General features: G+C 51.0%; 1 protein-coding gene across 1 annotated transcript in view; it reads left to right on the forward strand.

Moving 5' to 3' along the window:
• SLC25A17 (solute carrier family 25 member 17) overlaps nt 1-8,498 on the forward strand; it is a 38,302-nt gene extending 29,804 nt beyond the window's left edge. The window contains exons 5-9 of the mRNA XM_044677392.1: nt 2,655-2,771; nt 3,365-3,510; nt 3,706-3,801; nt 6,344-6,426; nt 7,565-8,498. Coding sequence (XP_044533327.1) covers nt 2,655-2,771; nt 3,365-3,510; nt 3,706-3,801; nt 6,344-6,426; nt 7,565-7,712 — 590 coding nt within the window. The 3' untranslated portion in view covers nt 7,713-8,498. The remainder of the gene's footprint in view (nt 1-2,654; nt 2,772-3,364; nt 3,511-3,705; nt 3,802-6,343; nt 6,427-7,564) is intronic.
• The last annotated feature ends 10,931 nt before the right edge of the window (nt 8,499-19,429 follow it).

Consider the following 19,429-nt stretch of genomic DNA (forward strand, 5'->3'; position numbering starts at 1 on the left):
ATCTCATTTTTTGCTAAAAAATTCAGTTTGTCATTCCCTCTTCCCTGCCCAATGTATAGTTGGAATATTGTGCCCAGGACTACGTTCCCCAGAATTCCCTTCTTTTCCTTCTGTTTCTGGTTATTGATTCCTGCCTCAGTGTGAAGAAACTCATCTTCACCTTAAAGTGAAAAACCACAATTCACACTTCCATTGTTTGTACCACATTTGGCAATATACAGTTATCCCAAAAGTTCTAGTTTGTCAGTTTCCCAGCTATCACCTCAAAATCTGCACAATTTATATATAAATGAGCTGGGGTTAAAAAGGATGATTGTGTTTGGCTTCAGTACATTTTTTTCTTTTTTTTTTTTTTTTTCCCTTGAGGGACTGCTTTTTCTTGGACCTTCACAGAATTATCCATTTCTGCCCAAGAATTGAGGAGCTACTTCTGCTTCTTTCAGTTAATTTCTGTTGTTGTTGTTCAATCCTGTCTGACTCTTTGGGACCCCATGGGCCATGGCTATCCACGGGATTTTCTTGGCAAGGATACTGGAGTATCTTTTATCAGGCAGAAGTTAAATGACTTGCCCAGGGTTACACATCTAGGAATTATCTGAGGCCAGATTTGAATCCAGGTCTTCCTAAGTCCGAGGCCAGCACTTTATGCACTGAGCCACCTGGCTCAATAAATAAATCAGGGTACCCTATTACGCATTTCTTTTGTGGTAAAGAGAACAGATAGCTGTCCTACATTTGGTAATTATTTTGTACACTGAGTTCTTTTCTCAAAGTAACTCTGTTTATTCTTTGGGAGGAGAAGCTAGACATGAGCCATCCCTAAGCTTTGTTTAGAGATTTTCATAAGGGCTCGCCTCCAGGGTTGGGCCCCAATAATGGTTAGCATTTATCTAGTCCTTTAAGGTTGGCAGTGCACTTTATATGTACCATCTCCTTAGTTCTTACCAACAGCCCTGGGAAGTAATCCTGCACCAAGAAGCAAACCCTCCCTTGTAGCAGCAGACAGCGTACCTGGCATTCTGGCCTCTCTCCCATTCCTGTCATTGCTCCCCGAACCTCAGATACTGTGCTCAGCAGACTCCCCTGCTGGATCAAGTCTGCCCTGGGTGTGTGTGGAAACAGAGAGCAGTCTGCCTCCTCCTTACTCTGGAGAGGTGGGAGATTTCCAGGCCAGGACATCCTGTATGTTGCCTAACAAGGCCCCCGTGGGCTTTATTCCTAGGGGGAGGTAGAGGGAGTGAATCAGCCGTGCCCACGCTGCCGGCACTGCTGCTGCTGCTGCCTCATAAAGAAATGAATGAACCTGCCGATAAGTCGATGAGCCTTTATTAAGCTCTCCAGGCTTAGTCCCTGCCCTCCCGGAGGGAGCTCAGAGAAGATGTGTTCGCACATCTCTCTGAGGCAGCTGGCCAGAGTTGCTATGGCAACACAGGGTGGCCTGGTGCTGGAGCCCACAGCTTGCCCATCCCAGAAGCCTTTTCCCAGGAGAGGGCAGGCTAGGACGTGTCGTGAGGAGCCAGACACCCCCACACCCCCACACCCTGGGCCACCGTGACACCGAGGAGATCATTGAGAGGGGCGCAGGGTTGGAAAATCTGCCCCAGCAGACCCTTTATTTGTTATCTACGTGCTCTTGGGGCTGGGTTAGCAGCCCCACAGGAAACTGAGTCTCCTGGACATCCCTCATGACATTCTTGGAGGAAGGCAGGCACCCTCATGCCCCATGCCTGGAAATTCCTAAAGGCAGATATTCTGTATCCTGCTGCTGAGGCCCTGCGTGTCTGTGGCCTGAGAACCCAGTGGGGTTAGAGCTGTCCCTCCAGGTGGATCCGGCCTGCCTACTTGGCTGTAGTAAACGTCACTCTCCTTTGTTAATTGTTGCAGGGACTGTCCTTTAAAAGAACATATTAAAGGCTCAAGCTGCTGGTAAATTGGGAGGCTAGCCCCTGGCCTCGCTGTGACGTTCCAGCCCAAGGCATCCCTGTAGGACCCAGGTCCCTGCCCCTCCTGAGCCTTGTAAGGAGCGTGCCCGGCGGAGCGTGCTGCCTGTGACGCTGCCGCCCTGCCTGTCTTGGTGCCTTGTGATAGTCCTGCCCCACTGCTTGCTTCCTGCCTGTCTGAGTCGACATGCAAATACCCCCCCCCCCCCCCCCGGCTTACACCGTGCCTCAGTTTGTCTTGGTAACGTGCCCTCCCGACTCCCACTCACTCCCATTAAATCAGGACCTTGGAGCCGAGGAGTTTGCCGCTGCCACCACATGGTCACTCTTGGCTAGCCTCAGTTTCCTCATTTGGAAGGTGGAGGAGTTTTTTCTCTGAAACGCCCCACAGGAGGATGCCCGATGGCATCTTAGGCAGCACCCAGGGGTAGTAGCTTATGCCCTACTTTTCCAGTGAGGAAACACCAGTTTTCTTGGTTGGAGACAGTGTTATCAGTTTTCTCTTTTTGTCTCTATCTCCCACCAGCCAAGTTCCCTCCTGAAATGCTTCTAACATCAGAGGCTTGTGTGGCACCGCAGCCTACTTTGGGTTCAAAGAGGGCTGGGCACCGCTTTGGCATTGTTGGTCTCTGTCCGCCATGCCGTGCAAGAGGTGGCGCTAAGGTGAGCGGTGATGTTCCCTGACCCTGGCTTCTGCTTGCTTTTCTGACCCAGGTGTGGTGAATGTGCTCCTGACCACTCCGCTGTGGGTGGTGAACACCCGCCTGAAGCTCCAGGGGGCCAAGTTCCGAAATGAAGACATTGTGCCCACCAATTATAAGGGCATCCTGGGTGAGTGCCTCCGGGGTGGTGATGGTGGTATTCTAAAGGGCTCATCAATGACCCTGCCTCAGGGGTTCTTATCTGCCCTTCTGCTCCTCTCGTCCTCCGAGTGTTTGGCCTTCAGGGGCCTGGCCAGTGGAGAGGAGAGGCAGGTGTGGAGAAGGGGCACCAGCCAAGCATTCTGAATGGGGAAGTGACAACAGCTGGGCAGGGGTCTCTGGGACATCACATAGCCATCAAAGCTGCAGGGCTGGGATTTCCTTGGTAGGAGCACATGGGTGAGGAAATTCCCTTCTCTGGTGCAGGTGGTCACCACCTCTGTACCTCAGAGCCCTAAAGAGCTGCCCAGGGCTCTGATTAGCAATGGGATGTGCCCAGGGTCACACAGCCAGTGAGGGCTGAGACAGGACTTAAACTCAGGACTTATTTCCCAGGCTATCTGTCTACCCACTACTGCACACTGTCTGCCTCTCTGGTTACTGTCTGTCACGGCTTGTCTGGCCTTTTCTGACAAGCTCATTCCCAAACCATTGGCACAGAGCAGCTCTGCCCAGGGAGCTCTCTCCCCTTGGTTCTGGAGCTTCCTGTCTCCTCTTCCTCAGACGCCTTCCATCAAATCATGCGAGATGAAGGGGTCCTGGCTCTGTGGAATGGCACTCTTCCCTCACTACTGCTGGTCTTCAACCCGGCCATTCAATTCATGTTCTATGAAGGGCTCAAGAGACAACTCTTGAAGAAGCGGGCACAGGTATGGGCACGGGGACGGGCCACATCTGAGAACCAGCCTGCCATGCTAGATCTTCCCCGCCTCCCCTTCTAAAGTGGAGGATTCAGGGGACTCTGGCTCTTGGCCCTTCTGGCCATTGGTGTAAGGGCTCTGACTTTGGCCCTTCTGGCCAGTGGTATGGCGTCTCTGATCTGTTTTCATCCCTCTGCTGAGCAGCTTTCTTCTTTGGACGTGTTTATCATTGGGGCCATCGCCAAGGCCATTGCCACCACAGTGACCTACCCGATGCAGACAGTGCAGTCCATTCTGAGGGTAAGTATGGGTCTGTCCACAGAACCAGTGGCCCAAGACAGTAATTAGGAGCAAACAGGCTCACAAAACTCCCAACTGGGAAAACTGGAAGGCCTTGGCTGTAGCATCAGGCCATGGCCCATAAGAAACTCCTGGTTCCGATGGTTTGCTGATGATGGTAGAGGAAGGACCCACTGGGAAACTGCAGAAGAAAACTGAGAGGGGCCCTGGCTGTGCCCCTCTCATCCCAGCAGAACAGGGGATAGGTGGGCTGGCTCTCGGTAGTGATGGGTGTCAGATAGGAGCTGAGGCTCCCATAGGCTTAGCCAGGAGCATTGAAGGGGTTCATAAAACTGCAGGTTAATTTGAATTCCTTGTGGGAAAGGAGGAATGATGGTTCACTTCTCCTTGCTGAGTTTCTTTTTTTTTTACAAATCATTCTTAATTTTTTATTAAATCCAGTCTGAAAGGGCTTCCACTTGGCACTGGATCAGATCAAATTTTTTTTATTTTGTTTAACATTTATTAACATTTATTTTTTAGAAAAGTTAACATGGTTACATAATTCATGCTCTTACTTTCCCCTTCACCCCCCCGACCTCCCCCCCCCACCATGGCTGATGTGCATTTCCCCTGGTTTTATCATGTGTCCTTGATCAAGACCTATTTCCAAATTGTTGATAGTTGCATTGGTGAGGTAGTTTCGAGTCTACATCCCCAATCATGTCTGCCTCCACCCATGTGTTCAAGCAGTTGATTTTCTTCTGTTTCCACTCCTGCAGTTCTTCCTCTGAATGTGGGTAGCGTCTTTTCCATAAATCCCTCAGAATTGTCCTGGGACATTGCACTGCTGTTAGTACGGAAGTCCATTACATTCTATTTTACCACAGTATATCAGTCTCTGTGTACAAGGTTCTTCTGGCTCTGCTCCTATTGCTCTGCATCAATTCCTGGAGGTTGTTCCAGTTCACATGGAATTCCTCCAGTTTATTATTCCTTTGAGCACAATAGTATTCCATCACCAGCATATACCACAATTTGTTCAGCCATTCCCCAATTGAAGGACATAGCCTCCTTTTCCAATTTGTTGCCACCACAAAAAGCTCGGCTATAAATATTTTCGTACAAGTCTGTTTATCTATAATCTCTTTGGGGTACAATCCCAGCAATGGTATGGCTGGATCAAAGGGCAGGCATTCTTTTATAGCCCTTTGAGCATAGTTCCAAAATTGCCATCCAGAATGGTTGGATCAGTTCACAACTCCACCAGCAATGCATTAATGTCCCAATTTTGCCACATCCCCTCCAACATTCATTACTTTCCCCTTCTATCATTTTAGCCAATGCTGAGCTTCTTCTTAATCATACCTAGTTTCCAGAATGGCTACTTAGCAGAAGTTTGTGCCTGGTAAGGGAACTCCTCAATGCCCCTTGGTGGCCCCGACTTCTCCCAGACAGTGCTGATGGAACCCTTGTTGGGGAGGAATAGCCATGCGATCTCTGGCATGTGTGCCAGGGGCTCCCTCCTAAGGCTGCTTTTCAGCCATGGCCGCTGTGCCTAGGACATCTCCAAGGCCTGCCCACTGGGTGAAAAAAGTATCTAGGAGATACCAGGTGGTAATGGGATTTCAGTAGGTCAAGGAATGATCGTTTAGGGCCAGTATCAGAAGGATCACAGGGTTTGGGAAGGCCAACAGGATAAAGCTTACAGGATACCAAGTGCAGTCCAAACAGGGTTTATTGAAGGGAAGGGAAGAAAAGGAAGGGAATTTGGATAATGGATCTAAAGAATATAAATAACCCTCCCCACCAAATCTAGTTGTTCTCTTCTGAGAGCTGGTATCTGCACTGTCATTAACTTCTACCTAAAAGTCCCAGTTCCTACAATAAATACCCTCCACTAACCCAAATCCCCCCTTAGATGGTGATAGAGCAGATAAGGTTGGAAGTTAAGCAGGAAGAGGGCTCAGGGAAAGATGGACCAGAAGGATAGCCACAGGAGAGGAAGAATAGCCAATCTCACAAGGTCCATCCAAGGAGAGAAGACAGAACTCAACCTCCAGCTTCAGCTGTCTCTTAGAAGAAGCCCTGTCACTTCTCTAGAATTCCAGAACCTTCCTGCTTTTGCTCCTACTCCTATGCTCTTTTCCTTCTAACATGGATCAGTGGAGGGAGGACCAAGCCAGGGCTTATGAGCATTTGAAAGATGGAAGCCCTTGGCCCAGTGGCATCCAGAGAGGCTGATGGGAACACTCAAATGCCTGAGTGAAGTGCCATAAGAGTTGAAGCTCCCCAGCCAGCCCTTTCCACAGAAGGAGAGATGGTAATCAGAATTCATTAGTCTGGGGGGTGTAAGACTTTCTCCAAGGTGCTGCCTCTGCCCCACCCCTACCCCCCATGAGAAAGAGCCTTAATGGAGGGTGAGGAGGCACTTCCAGCTACTTTCATTACTGCCTGTTAGTACTGTTTTAGCCTCTCCCATTCCTCTCTATGTAGACACTAAGGCTGGGGGAAAGCTCAAAAAATAACCTGGGGGGGGTCTCTCTTTGCATCTTTTGCCCAGTTTGGACGCCATAGGCTGAACCCTGAAAACAGAACATTAGGAAGTCTTCGCAATGTCCTTTACCTCCTTCACCAGCGAGTAAGGTGAGCCCTTCCCAGGCCTCTTTTGACGAGGAGATCTCTTTGTTTGGTGGGGAGGGGTGGGGGGACACATGCTTCATCTGTGGGCTTTACTATTCATTTACGAACTCACCATTTATGACTAAATAAAATGGGTTTCCTTTCCTTTCTGGGCCCCCACAGTAAAAAATCTTGAAGAACTTTCCATACTCTCCTTGCGGAATCTCTACCTCTCTCCCAGACAGGCAGCGGTCTTCTCCTCCCGGCTTCTCCAGGGTGTGGGGGCTGGCTGGGCAGGGTTCCCACCCAAGCCGGCTCTCCTTCCCTCTCTCCATAGTCAGAAAGACAAGGGAGGAGTGTAGGCACCTCTGGGGAAGCCCCTGCAGGTCTGTCCCAGAGCCTGCATGAGTAGCATCCCATGATGCATTCATTCATCTGGCCTTCCCCAGCCAGGAAAAACCAGGCGTGGCTCTAACGTGGGTCTCTCCATTTAGTGCCCCTCTTCTTTTTCTGTAGATTCTTACTGGGGCGATGTGTCAGGGGAGTCAGAGGACTGGGCAGTTGGGGGTTGGATGGATGCACCAGGGCCATGTAATTTGGTCCAGGATTCACAGGGAAAAACTGCTGAAAGTAGCTCGGCTTGGGGTGTGTTGGTGAGTCTCCTGTCAGACCTCTGGCTGGAGGCCGCCACACCATGTCACTTCACAAATGGCTTGCCTCTTCCCCTCTGGATTCTGGCCCCAGGCCTTGCCCCAGGGTGGGGTTATGTGGGGCTCTGTCCTGCTGGTAGCTGCTGTTTGGAGGTGGGGAGGGCCCCTGAAGTAACTGAAGCCGAGACTGGGACAGGCCCCTGCTTTTTGGAGTTGTTGGGACCCCACAGCTGCCAACACTTGGAGCCCCCTTGAATCTGGTCATGTCTGTCCCCAACTTGTTAACCCAGTTCCTAGTTTTAGGGTTGCTGAGTCATCCCCAACCAGCAGGCCTCCTGCATTTCAAGGAGAAGGAAGTAGGCTCCGAGATTTCCTCCTCAGACAGTCTGAGCTGGACATGGCATGACGGCTCTCCGAGGCTGGTTCTGACCCAAGGCTAGTGCTCTCGTGCCTTCCATCCTGCGCTCTTTCAAGCTGCTTTTGCCCAATCTTCCCACCCTGTTTCCTCCTAGGCGCTTTGGAGTGATGGGACTTTACAAAGGCCTGGAGGCCAAGCTGCTGCAGACCGTGCTTACGGCTGCCCTCATGTTCCTAGTCTATGAGAAGCTGACAGCTGCCACCTTCACGGTCATGAGGCTGAAGAACGGGCATAGGCGCTGAGAGGGAGGCTGGCACTGGAAGGGGCCAGAAGGAGGAGTGAGGCCAGGGACCTGAGAGAAAGCCCTGACCCTGCTGCCCTCATCACTGGCCCTGCAAGCAGCCCGGGGGCATGTGGCCTGCAGGCCAGCCAGACTGCTGCCAGCTTGGTTATCATGATGGACAAATAGTCTTTGAGAAATCGAAGGTTTATTAAAATCTGCAAATGAAAACATTTCTATTTTACAAGAGTTAGATTGGTTTTCTTGAGAAGGTGGCAGTGGTGTCTGTCCTCTTGGCCTTTATCCTTCAGATTTTCCTCCTTCAAGTTACTGGTGGGGCTCATTCTGTGGTCTTGTCACAGGACCATGGCCACGTAGCCCTGCCATTCCTTTGTCCTGTGCTCTTGAGGGGACAGGCCTTTACTGGGCTCTGGTCTGTGTTCTGCTCTCTGGGGTCTTAACCACAGGCATTCCCATGATGCTCCCTGCCCCACTCCCAAATGAGGAAACTCCTCCCAGTGTGGCTAGGGCCTCGCTGCCACTTCTTGTCTTGGGGGCTGCCTAGGGCGAGGAGATGTTAAGTAAGTCGCCCAGGCTGCCAGGTGGGGTCCAAGGCCAGCTCTGTCCACTAGACCTTATAATGGAGAAGCATTTCAGCGAATTCCACAGCAACTCTGTGTATCGAGGCCTCAGTGAGTCAGATCCAGTGTACTTTCTGGGAGAAAAGAAGGCCTGAGGACTAGCTGGGATAAATGTGGGGCATATTGATAGAGCACTTTATGATCATCCAATAAAGTCTTACCAAACATTCACTGTGTGCAGACTGATCCCTGGGAGTGATGGGCCTGTTAGAACCTCTGATCTGGAGGAGATGCCGGCTCACGCAGCCATGATGCTTGTCATTCTTTCGGAGGGAAAGCATCCAAGAGAGCATTCCTGAAGGGCCACAGGAGGAAGGAAGGGAGGCCGTTCTAAGCAAAGAACCAGACAGGAGAGCACAGAACTCGCCTGCTGTGGAGAGGGAGCTGACTGGGATAAGCCTGGATAGTCAAGGCCATATTGGGCTGCCACAGGTCCTCTTTTGATAGCAAGAGATTATTCAGGCAGTGCCAAGGAGCCTAGATTGAAGAGGAGGAAGAGATGGAGGTGAGGGAACCATAGGAAAACCGTTGTCATCTAGGAGGGCAGTCGTGGGGCACCTGACTTCCTGCCACCCACCAAGGAATTCCAAGCAGCTCTTATAATCCCCCTTCAGTTAATCTAGAAATATCATTTGGTCAGCAGTCCTTGGTGTAGTGTTTGCTTAAAAAAATATCTAGAATAAAATTCCTTTTGCCAAAAGCCTTTCTGGCCTGCAGGGTTCACATTCCTAGGAGTGCCATTTTGGTGCAGTTCTAATTGACTGCCATCTCCCACCTGGCTTGGCAAGACCTTATGCTGGAAGGCTTATGCTGGACCCTATGAGATTTTGGCTAAGTCACCCTAGAGCTGGAAGGGGTCTTAGGGGGATGGTCTTTAAGCGACCTTATCCTCTGCCATTTTACAGGTGAGAGAATTGAGGCCCAGAGGAGAAGTGATTTATTCAAGGTCCCCCATATAGTATAGCAGAGCCCCTGACTCCCATCAACTGTTGCTGACATTATTTTGATCCTGAAACCCTTGACTCTACATACACTCAGATCTCCCGGGCCATTCTCGAGATCTGGCTTCTGTAATAAGGGAATAGGCTGATAGTTGTAATAAGGGGAAAGCAGGTAATAGCTAGAGGTAATAATAGGGGATAAAGGCAGATATGGGACTAAGGTGAGGTAGGGAGATGTAATAGGGGAATTAAGCAAGTAGGGTAATAAGGGGATAAAGGCAGGTAATAAACAGGTGGTAAGGGACTAAAGGCGGGTAGGGAGATAAGGTAGTTGTAATGGGAATTAAGGCACTGGATAGGGGTTTGTGGATCCCTAAGGCAGTAAAGTGGACAAGGAGAGTACAATAGTGGAGCAAAGGGAGATGATGAGGTAGTTGGGCAGGCAGCTGCAACAGGAAGACACAGACTGGGTACACAGGCTTGAGACAGAGACACTGAAGGGAAACAGACTGAGCCCTCCAGGCAGGAAGGGCCTTTCTACAGACAAGGGTTGGGCCAGCCAGAAATGGCTTGAAACTGACTAGAGGGCTTTCTAGTCAGTTTCTCAGGTTCACAAAGGAAGAGTCCAGAGGAAGTATTGAGATCTCACTTCCTCCAAAATGGACGTCCCCAATTCCCTTCAGGACCCAGAGACAATGTTATTCCTTTCTCCCTTCTCCCTCTCTTATCAATTAACTAATGAATTAGCCAAAGGTTTGATTAAGTGACAAACAGGGTTTATTGAATTTCAGGGTTGATTATAAAGGATAGAAGGATACAAGGTAACTCTAACAGCCGCCTAGGGAAAGCTTCAGGTGGGGGAGGGAGACAGGAATGTGAGACTGAGAAAGGACCTGCTTAACTCAGCCCGGAGAGGTTTTGTTGCCTAAAAGGGGTAGGAAAGTTGGATACAGTGATTCAAGAGATAATCTGTATCAAGGGAAGCCCTACTTGACTACAGGGAAACTAAATCTACAAAGTTTGAAAGCTACCACCCAGATCTACCCTCCTTTCAAAAACCCACAGGAAATTCAGGAAGGGAAAGTGATGATTGGGAATAGGGGAGGTCAGGGAGATCCAAAGGAAATAGCTAAGCTAACAAATCTTAAGAGAAAAGCTGCAGAATATAGGCCAGGTTTTCAGTCCAAAAATAGAGCTCAGTTGACCCTCCTGCTCTCATTGAGTCTCCAGGATCAACTGCCACTAGTCAGGGTTCTAAACCCTTTTCAACTGTCAGAAATTTTGCAGTAAGGCTTTGCAGGGTTAATATGCACCCTTTTGCACTACACTTCTGGGCCTTACCCCTGCATCTGGATGTGGTGTCACCTTCCAGTGTCTCACACATCAGAGTGCTGATGAAAAGGAAAGCCTGCCCCCTTCCCCCTCCCCCCTTTGGCTTCCAGGGCACTGCGGTAAGGCTGGGCTTTTACCAGCAGGGCAAGGGAAGCCTCTGCAATCACTACTAAGCTGATTCAGTGGCAGGCCTGGGACTTGTGTCTGTGTTCCTAGAACGTGGCTAGTGGGTTCTCTTCATTTCTGATTAGCCTGTGACCCTCAGGGAGCATTAGCAGGCAGATGATGGGGCCACTGGTAGGCCGTGATCGGAAGAAGGAATGGTTTCACAGCGAGAATATCTTCCAGAAAGAAGGGAACTAGACAAGAAGGCAAGTTCCCTGCCCATGAGAGGAAAAGGGGACCCCCCCCTCCCCATTAAATTTACCTAACAAAGACAACTTTTTCCTCCTCGTGAAACCAAAATACATGCATGAAAGTTCTGAGTTCTTCCTCCCTTCTCTCCTTCCCTTCTTTTCTTTTTCCTTTCCCTGCCCCCTCCTCTCCTTCCCATCTCAGTCTGTTTCTTTCTCCTCCACTCTTCCTCCTTCCCCTTTCCTCTCATCCTCCCTCTCTTCTTCCTCCCACTGGGCTTTCCTCCTAATTGATGGATGCCCGAGTTCTTGGAGAGAGCTTGGCACAAAAGAAGCCCTCCTCCGCAAACACATTTCCATCCCGCCATGTAAGCCGCCCAACGACATTCTGCTCTTCCTCTTTCTGCCCTGTCCCCTCCCCTCCTCTCCGGTTTCCTTTGCTCCCATCAGGACTCTTCCCTTTGTGCCTCTCTCTGCCTTCCTTCTTGCCCTGCTGAAGTCCCACTGGGCATGCCTTGGCATCTCTGAACACGGTGCTCTCTTGGAGAGGCCCTCCTGGCCCATAAGCTATTTTGGAGTCGAGCTCTTAAGCCAGCAGGGTGGCCACTGCCCTGGTTGCTCCCTTCCTGCCTGTGATATAGAATGGCCAGTCCGCACAAGCCACAGTGCATGCTTGAGTGAGTCAGAGCACTTCCTACAGCTGCTGCCTCTTCTGGGAAAAAGGGGCAAAGTGTGGGGAGGCCTGGGCAGCCAGAGGCCATCGAACCAGGAGTGAGGACGAGGCAAGGCCCCAGGCTGCAAATTCTGCCCTGGATAGGATTCCCCCACTGGGGCTGGGATTTGGGGATAGACTTCAGGGAAGCCGGGAGGCAGTGATGAAGAGAGACACAATTCCAGGCACCAGTGACAGCTGGCAAAAAGGCCAGAGCTGGGAGAGGGAAGGTCTTGTTTAGGGAACAGCCAGGAGCCCCCAGGCCCTGAGTGGGAAGGAAGGGACAGGAGAAAATGGAAAAGGCTGATGGGACCGGAGGCTTTAAAGGCCTTTGATCCCCCACCGGGATTTTGTGTTTGCCCCTGGAGACGATGAGCAGCCACTGGGGTTGTGTCTCTGGGGCTGGAGGGTGACAGGACCAAACCTGGCCTTTAGGAAAGTCACTTTGGGGGCTGAATGCTCTGGGGAGGGGACGACTTGAGGCAGGTCCTTCCCCCCCCACCCCGCAGCTACCACTGAAGTCTAGGTAGGTGAGGAGGGCCTCCACTGTGCCCAGAGGGTCAATCAGGCCTTTTTTAAGTCCCTGTTTCCTGGCAAGCTGGAGTCTCTCTTGATCCTGGCATTCCCCCGACTCCCCTCCCAGGAAACATTTTAGTTAATATTCAAATGAACTCCAAGTACAGAATATTGAACTTGTAGGCAGGGAGATATAAACAGGTTTGACCATAAAGCAAACAAACTGGTTTGCCCCTGCCAGGCCAGTGACTCAGCCCTCCGTGTCCCATCTCAGAACCAGCCAGCCTGAGCCTCCCTCTTCTCTCCTTCCCCCACCCCAGCCCACGTAAGTTATGCTTTGGATGGGGAGGGGGCCTTGCCATTGCTTTGGGACAATGGCAGCCGGAGGAGCCATTTCTGTCAAGAAAAGGAAGGCCAGATTTTCTAGAGAATAAGCTCAGATCGAAACTGACCCACAGTCGAGCCCGCTGGACCCACACCAGCACCGTGTTCAGAGATGCCAAGGCATGCCCAGTGGGACTTCAGCAGGGCAAGAAGGAGGGCAGAGAGAGGCACAAAGGGAAGAGTCCTGATGGGAGCAAAGGAAACCGGAGAGGAGGGGAGGGGACAGGGCAGAAAGAGGAAGAGCAGAATGTCGTTGGGCGGCTTACACGGCGGGATGGAAATGTGTTTGCCGAGGGCTTCTTTTGTGCCAAGCTCTGAGGTGACGAAGAGAAAATCAGGGCAGCCTCTGCCCTTGTGCTGCTCACATTCCAGTGGAGAGACCCCACATAATGACGGGCTCATGTTCCCATTTCAACTTAGAGCAGACGGGGAGACCCCAAGGACCATGGGGAGGGAAGGCAGGAGAATGCCCAGCCATGACAAGAAGGCTTCCAAGGCCAAAGTGAAATGGGGCTCTGGATACTCCGGTGGAAGCTAGGATGGAGGGGACAACTTCCAGCTCCCAGAGGGCATCTCGCACCCTGGGAGAATTAGGCAATGAGGGAAGGAAGAGCCCCCCCACCCTGGTCTCCTCAGTGGGCAGGTGGGCAGGTGGGCAGGCTGGGGCAGGGAGGGAAAAGAGCCTTAGAGGAAGGTGGCCCTGTATTTGGTGTGGAACCAGGAGAAACTGGTACCAAAATAGCCAAGAGTACCCTTCTCCTCCTCGAGGTTTCCCATGGTTCTGTGCGAGCCCTCTCCTGGGTCTTCTCCAGAAAGGAGAGAAATCTGACAAGAAGCCAGCAAGTTTTCACGAGGCCGTGGAGGCCTTCGGGGGTGGCCGTGAGAGCAGATTTGTCTGTGGCCTCTCGTGGCCTGCTCCACGAGGAAGCCTATGTTTGGCTCCCTTGGATTCCAGCCGCTAGCACGGCGCCCGCATGCAGGCAGCACTTCCTAAGGGCTGAGTGACCACCCTAAAGTGCCTCCCGGCTGCCCTAGTCTAGCCACCACGTTCTCCCCCTCGGGGCTGCCTGCTGCGGTTTTCTAGAGTACCCGGATGGGTTTTTAGCATTCATTTTCCGAACGCTGCACTCGGGACTCTCCCAGCCCCTAGAAGGGCAGCGGCTCAGGCAGGGATTCTCCAGGACGGAGATGGGCAGGCTAGGAGGGCGAAGAGTCTGCTCATAGCACTGCTAAGGCTAAGGGCGCTGTGTGGAGATCTTCACGAACAGGATCTCAGGGGATTCTCCCAACAACCCAGGGAGGTAGAGGCTCTTCTTATCCCCATTCTACAGTTGAGGAAATGGAGGCAGACTGAGATTCAGTGACCTCTCCAGGGTTACCCAACTAGAAAGGGTCTGAGGTCAGATTTGAACCCAAGTCTTCTTGACTCCAGCCCAGCACATCCGCTGCACCAAGCAGCGAGGGATGAGGCCCCTCTTCAATGTGTACCCAAATGATCACAGGATCCTAGATTGAGGCAGAAAGGGATCGTAGAGGCCATTTGTCCCCCCTTTATAGAGGAAGAAACGGAGGCCTGTGGAGGTTAAGTGATTTGTCCACTGGTCGTAAGGCAAGTCTTGTGACCTGGCCGGCTGGGACACTCCCTCATCATGGAGATTCTGGAAGGATCTCACCTGCCGGAGGAAGGGGGCCAGAGAGGGGGCCTCCCTGCATCCTCCTCCTAATTCCACACAGTCAGTCAAAGACTGCCAGGCCTCAAAGGGACAGTCCTGGGCCAGGCAAAGAAGGGAGAGAGGCAGGGCTCGAGGAGGACCAGGAGGACAGAATCTGAAGCCCAGGAGTCTGATGAAGACAATCCCCAGCAGCAGCAGCTCCCTATTGCTTTGGGGATCCAATAGAAACCCCTTCCCAGTGTCTCAGCCTCACAAATCCCTCTCCAAGGGCTCGTGTTCCGGCTCCTGGGTCTCCCCCATGGAACGAGAGGCTGGTGAGGCCCAAGTGGCCTCGGAGAGCCCAGGACTGTGGAGGAAGAGGCTCTGCCTCCTTTAATGCCTCCGAAGATTCTATCATCTTCTCCCCGAATCCTCCCCTTCTGTCTTGGGATCAGTTCTAAGACTGAAAGTGAGGCAGGGCCAAGACAACAGGGCTGACATGACTTGTCCAGGGTCACACAGCAAAGAAGTGTCTGAGGCAGCATTTGAAGCCAGGTCTGACTGTCCACTGGGTCATCTAGCTTTCCAAAACAGTCAGCCATTGCAGTGGGGCTTTGGAAGCGCCAGTTTTCTTTCCTGGACTCTCCAACGTCACTCAGAGAAGGGCTCCACAGGCCTCCTGAGGCGTCGCTCCCCTGGGGAGGGCCTGAAGAGCCTGGCCCAGAGGGTCAGTCAGTGCAGCTGCGGGAGCCCGCACCCTGCCCGGGAGGTGCCCACGTCACGCCGCTTCCGCCCGGGGACAAGCTGCCCAATTGCCAGATTTGCCCTTGTTTGAAGCAGCAGGAGCTGGAGATCAGCTCCGGGAGGGACCCGATGGAGGAAGCTCAGGTTTCCCATGGCTGGACAAGCTAGGCATTTCCCAGAATCCCTTCCGGTGGCCCTCGGGCTGCCCAGGCCTCCCCACACTTTGCCCCTTTTTCCCAGAAGAGGCAGCAGCTGTGGGAAGTGCTGGCCAGGACCTTGTCACATGTTGGGGGGGAGGGGCACGTGGGGAGAACCTTGACTAAGCCCCTACTGTGTGCCGGGCACCATGTGAGGCACTTTGCAAATATCTCATTTGAATCTCCCAGCTACCCTGGGAGGGAGGGGCTCTCATTGGCTCTATTTTACAGTGGAGGAAACAGAGGCAGAGGGAGGTTAAGGGACCTGCTTAGAGGCCCATAGCTAGTAAGTGCTTGAGGCTGGATTGGAACTCAGGCTTTCCTGAATCCAGGACCAGCTCCATATTCAGCAGAGCTAAGACTTGGAGAATAGAAAGACTTCCCAAACACCAATCTGGTCACGTTATCAATGGGGCAGTCAACAAACCTTAGGTGCTGGGGATGCACAAACCAAAGGGAAAGTCTTTGCCTTCCAAGAGCCAATATTCTATTTTGTAACAACTCTCTGACAAAAATCTCATTCCTCAAATATATAAGGAACAAAGTAAAATGTATAAGAAAACAAGCCATTCCCCAATTGACAAATGGGCAAGGGACATGACTAGGCAGTTTTCAGATGAAGAAACCAAAGCCATCAATAAGCACATGTAAAAGTGTTCCAAATCCCTCCTGATCAGAGAAATGCACATCAAAACAACTCTGAAGTACCACCTCACACCTAGCAGACTGGCCAATATGGCAGCTAAGGAAAGTGATCAATGTTGTAGAGGATTGACAAAATTGGGACACTAATGCATTGTTGGTGGAGTTGTGAATGGATCCAATCATTCTGGATGGCAATTTGGAACTATGTCCAAAGGGCTTTAAATGCCTGCCTGCCCTTTGATCCAGCCATATCATTGCTGGGTTTGTACCCCAAAGAGATCATAGATAAGAAGACTTGTACAAAAATATTTATAGCCACACTCTTTGTAGTGGCAAAAAAAACCCTGGAAAATGAGGGTATGTCCTTCAATTGGGGAATGGCTGAACAAATTGTGGTATCTGCTGGTGATGGAATACTACTGTGCTAAAAGGAATAATAAACTGGAGGAATTCCATGTGAACTGGAACAACCTTCAGGAATTGATGCAGAGTGAAAGAAGTAGAACCAGGAGAACATTATACGCAGAGACTGATACATTGTAGCACCATCAAATGTAACTGACTTTGCTACTAGTAACAATGCAGTGACCCAGGACAATTCTGAGGGACTTATGGGAAAGAACACTACCTACATCCAGAGAAAGAACTGTGGGAGCAGAAATGCAGAGGAAAACATATGATTTATCACTTGTTCATAGGGGTTTAGGATTGGGGGTTTTGGTTTTAAAAGATCGCTCTGTTAACAAAAATGAATGATATGGAAATAGGTATCAAGTGATAATACATATATAACCCAGTGCAATTGCTTGTCAGCTCTAGGAGCAGGGAAGGAAGAGGAGAGGGAGACAACATAAATCATGGCACCATGAAAAACTGCTTAAAAATTAAATAAAATTAAATACTTTTTTAAAAAAGAGCTCACATTGTCCTGGGAGATTCAGCATTGTCTGTGCATACACAGAATGAGCACCCAGAGATTCCCCACAGGGGGAGAGTCCCTGACAACTGGAAGAAGAAGGATGGCTGGGATTCCTAGAGAGCTCTAGAGGACACACATGCAATACTGGGAGGTAGGTGCTATTATTAGTTGCTGAAGCTAAGACAGACACAGGTGAAGTGACCTGCCCAGGGTCACTGAGCTGATGAGTGGCTATATTTGAAATGAGGTATTTAAAAAAAACAAAAACCTTCCCTTCCATCTTAGACTCAATACTGCCAATTGGTTCCAAGACAGAAGAGGCTAGGCAATGGGGGTGAAGTGACTTGCCCAGGGTCACATAGTGAGGAAGTGTCTGAGGCCAGACTTGAACACAGACCTCCCATCTCTAGGCCTGGCTCTCAACCTACTGAGCCACCCAGCTGCCCCCATGAACTGAGATCTTCTTGACAACAGGCCCAGTGCTCCAGCCACCACCCTACCAAGGCCTCTTGTTGAAGGTGCTTCTTAAGCCAGAGGGTTGGGGCAGAAGAGGAGGGAGGCCTCATGGACAGCCTGAGGTGAGGCAGAAGGGCTGTTGTCATCATCAAAGTACAGCGAGTAGCCAGTTTGGCTGAAGGATGGAGGCAGGACAGGGAGTGAGGTATGATTGGCCTGGAAGACAGCTTCCTGTGGCCCACAGAGGAGTTTCTACCTTGTCCCTGGGAGCACAGGAATGCTGTGGACTGACCTGGGATTAGGAGTGTCATTTTGGTAGCTGTGTGGAGGCTGGACTGGAAGCAGGAAGGCCAGGGAGGAGGCCACTGCAATGGTCAAGGCCGCAGTGAGGGAGATTGTGACGGAGCCAGAGAGAAGAGCAAGATAGACGAGAGGCTGTGGAAGCATGCATCTGTAAGACATGGTGAGGAAGAGGGAAGAGTTGGGGACAAGGCCAAGATGGTACTAGGAGAGCTGGAAAAAGAGTGAAGCCTGTGGGAAGCCAATAAGAGAACAGATAAAAATCCGAGACTCCTCTTTTGACCCCTTTTGTGATCCTTGTGATTTCTTGTTGAAAAGTATTGTGGCCTTATTGAAAAGCTTTAAGTTCCTAGCAAACCTGAATTTAAAGGGTTAAGACTGTTCTCCTTTGACCAGGAATGCTGCTGCCTGGTATAGCCAAGGCCAAAACCTTAGCAGGGGCAATTCAACTCTGAGAAAAATACTCCCCAACTTGGCTTTCTGATAAGAACCCAGTCAAAATTCAACCTTGGCCTTGGTCTGTTCTGAAGCCAGTGAGACTTTTTGTGTTTTGATATGACATAATTTGTAACTTCTGCACATCTGCAAAGTTTTGGGGGGTTCTTTTGTGTGAAATGAGTCTTGAAACATATATAATAAACTCCATGCTCCTGGAGCCAGAGCCGGAAATATGAGCTAAAAGACAACTCCTGTGTCAGTCCTTATTTCCTTATCAACTAAACTGTCCTTATCAGATTATCAGAGATGATAGATAGATCTCGACAGAAGCCCTCACGGGAAACAGACGATGGGTGGCCTGAGAGGGGAAGTGGCTCAGTGTGGGATTCCTGTGGGATGCCCAGGGAGGTCTGTGGAGCCGGGGCTCAGAGGAGTGATGCCCGGACCCAGGGGAGCTGAGGAGAGATGGCACCAATGAAAGGAATAGACGGGGCAGTGGAGAGCCAGGCCTGAAGGCAGGAGCTCCGGGTTCAAATGTGGCCTCAGACACTTCCTAGCTGGATGACCCTGGGAGAGTCACTGAATCCCAGTTACCCTGCCTTGGAACTGATCCACGGCACATTCTATGATGGAAGGTAAAGGTTTAAAATAAAAAAGATGTAGAGAGGAGAGGGCCCAATGTGGATAAAGGACTTAGCAGGGTGCCTGGCTGTAGCACTGTTACAAGCACTTATTGGGTGCATGTTTCTGCCTCCCCCGATCCTCATGGCCCCTCTCCTCTGTGTCCCCCCATAGCTCCTCCAGAGAGCATCTGCCCAGCTGCCCCATCCTGTGCTAGACTGTGGCAAAGCTCAGAGCAAGCCTGTCCCAACGGCTTCTCCTTTGTGAAGCTGCTGTTATCCCCGGAGGCTCGGGGAAGAATGGGCCACTTGGCACACGGACAGATGGACAGGTGGACAGATGGATGGACGTCTCTGCTGGGCACTAAGTGGGGGGCTTAGAGGTGCTGCATCTCCTCTAGCCAATTCCACATGGGTTTATCAAGGCCTCCTATGGGGCCTGGTGCTGGGCAAAGGAAGCTAGACTTGAAGTCAGAGAACCTAGGACCCAATTCCTGCCCCCCTGGTTCTGGAGTCATAGAACCTAGGTTCAAATCTTGCCTCTGACACATAGGACCTTAGTGACCTTGGGTAAGTCCCTGGATCTGAGTTCTTCATTAGTAAAATGAGGCAGTCTGTGAAGCCCCTTCTAGATCAGGGACCCCCTAGGAGTCTGGGCAGACTGTGTCTCTTCACCTCCCTTACAGGAGCAAGGCAGTATAGTGCAGTGGAGAGTCAGCTGTGCACCTGAGAGCCTTCTGCCTCAGTCTCCCTTTCTGTACAACTGGGGTCATCAAGGTGCCCACCTTTAGAGTTATGACAAAGGCCCTTTGGAACAGCCCACGCAGAGCCCTGGGGAGCCCTTAGGGTGTTGTGAGGAAGATTAGTTAGTTAATTAAGTATTAAAGTT

The sequence above is a fragment of the Gracilinanus agilis genome, chromosome 5 (assembly GCF_016433145.1).
Source record: "Gracilinanus agilis isolate LMUSP501 chromosome 5, AgileGrace, whole genome shotgun sequence".
NCBI lineage: Eukaryota > Metazoa > Chordata > Mammalia > Didelphimorphia > Didelphidae > Gracilinanus > Gracilinanus agilis.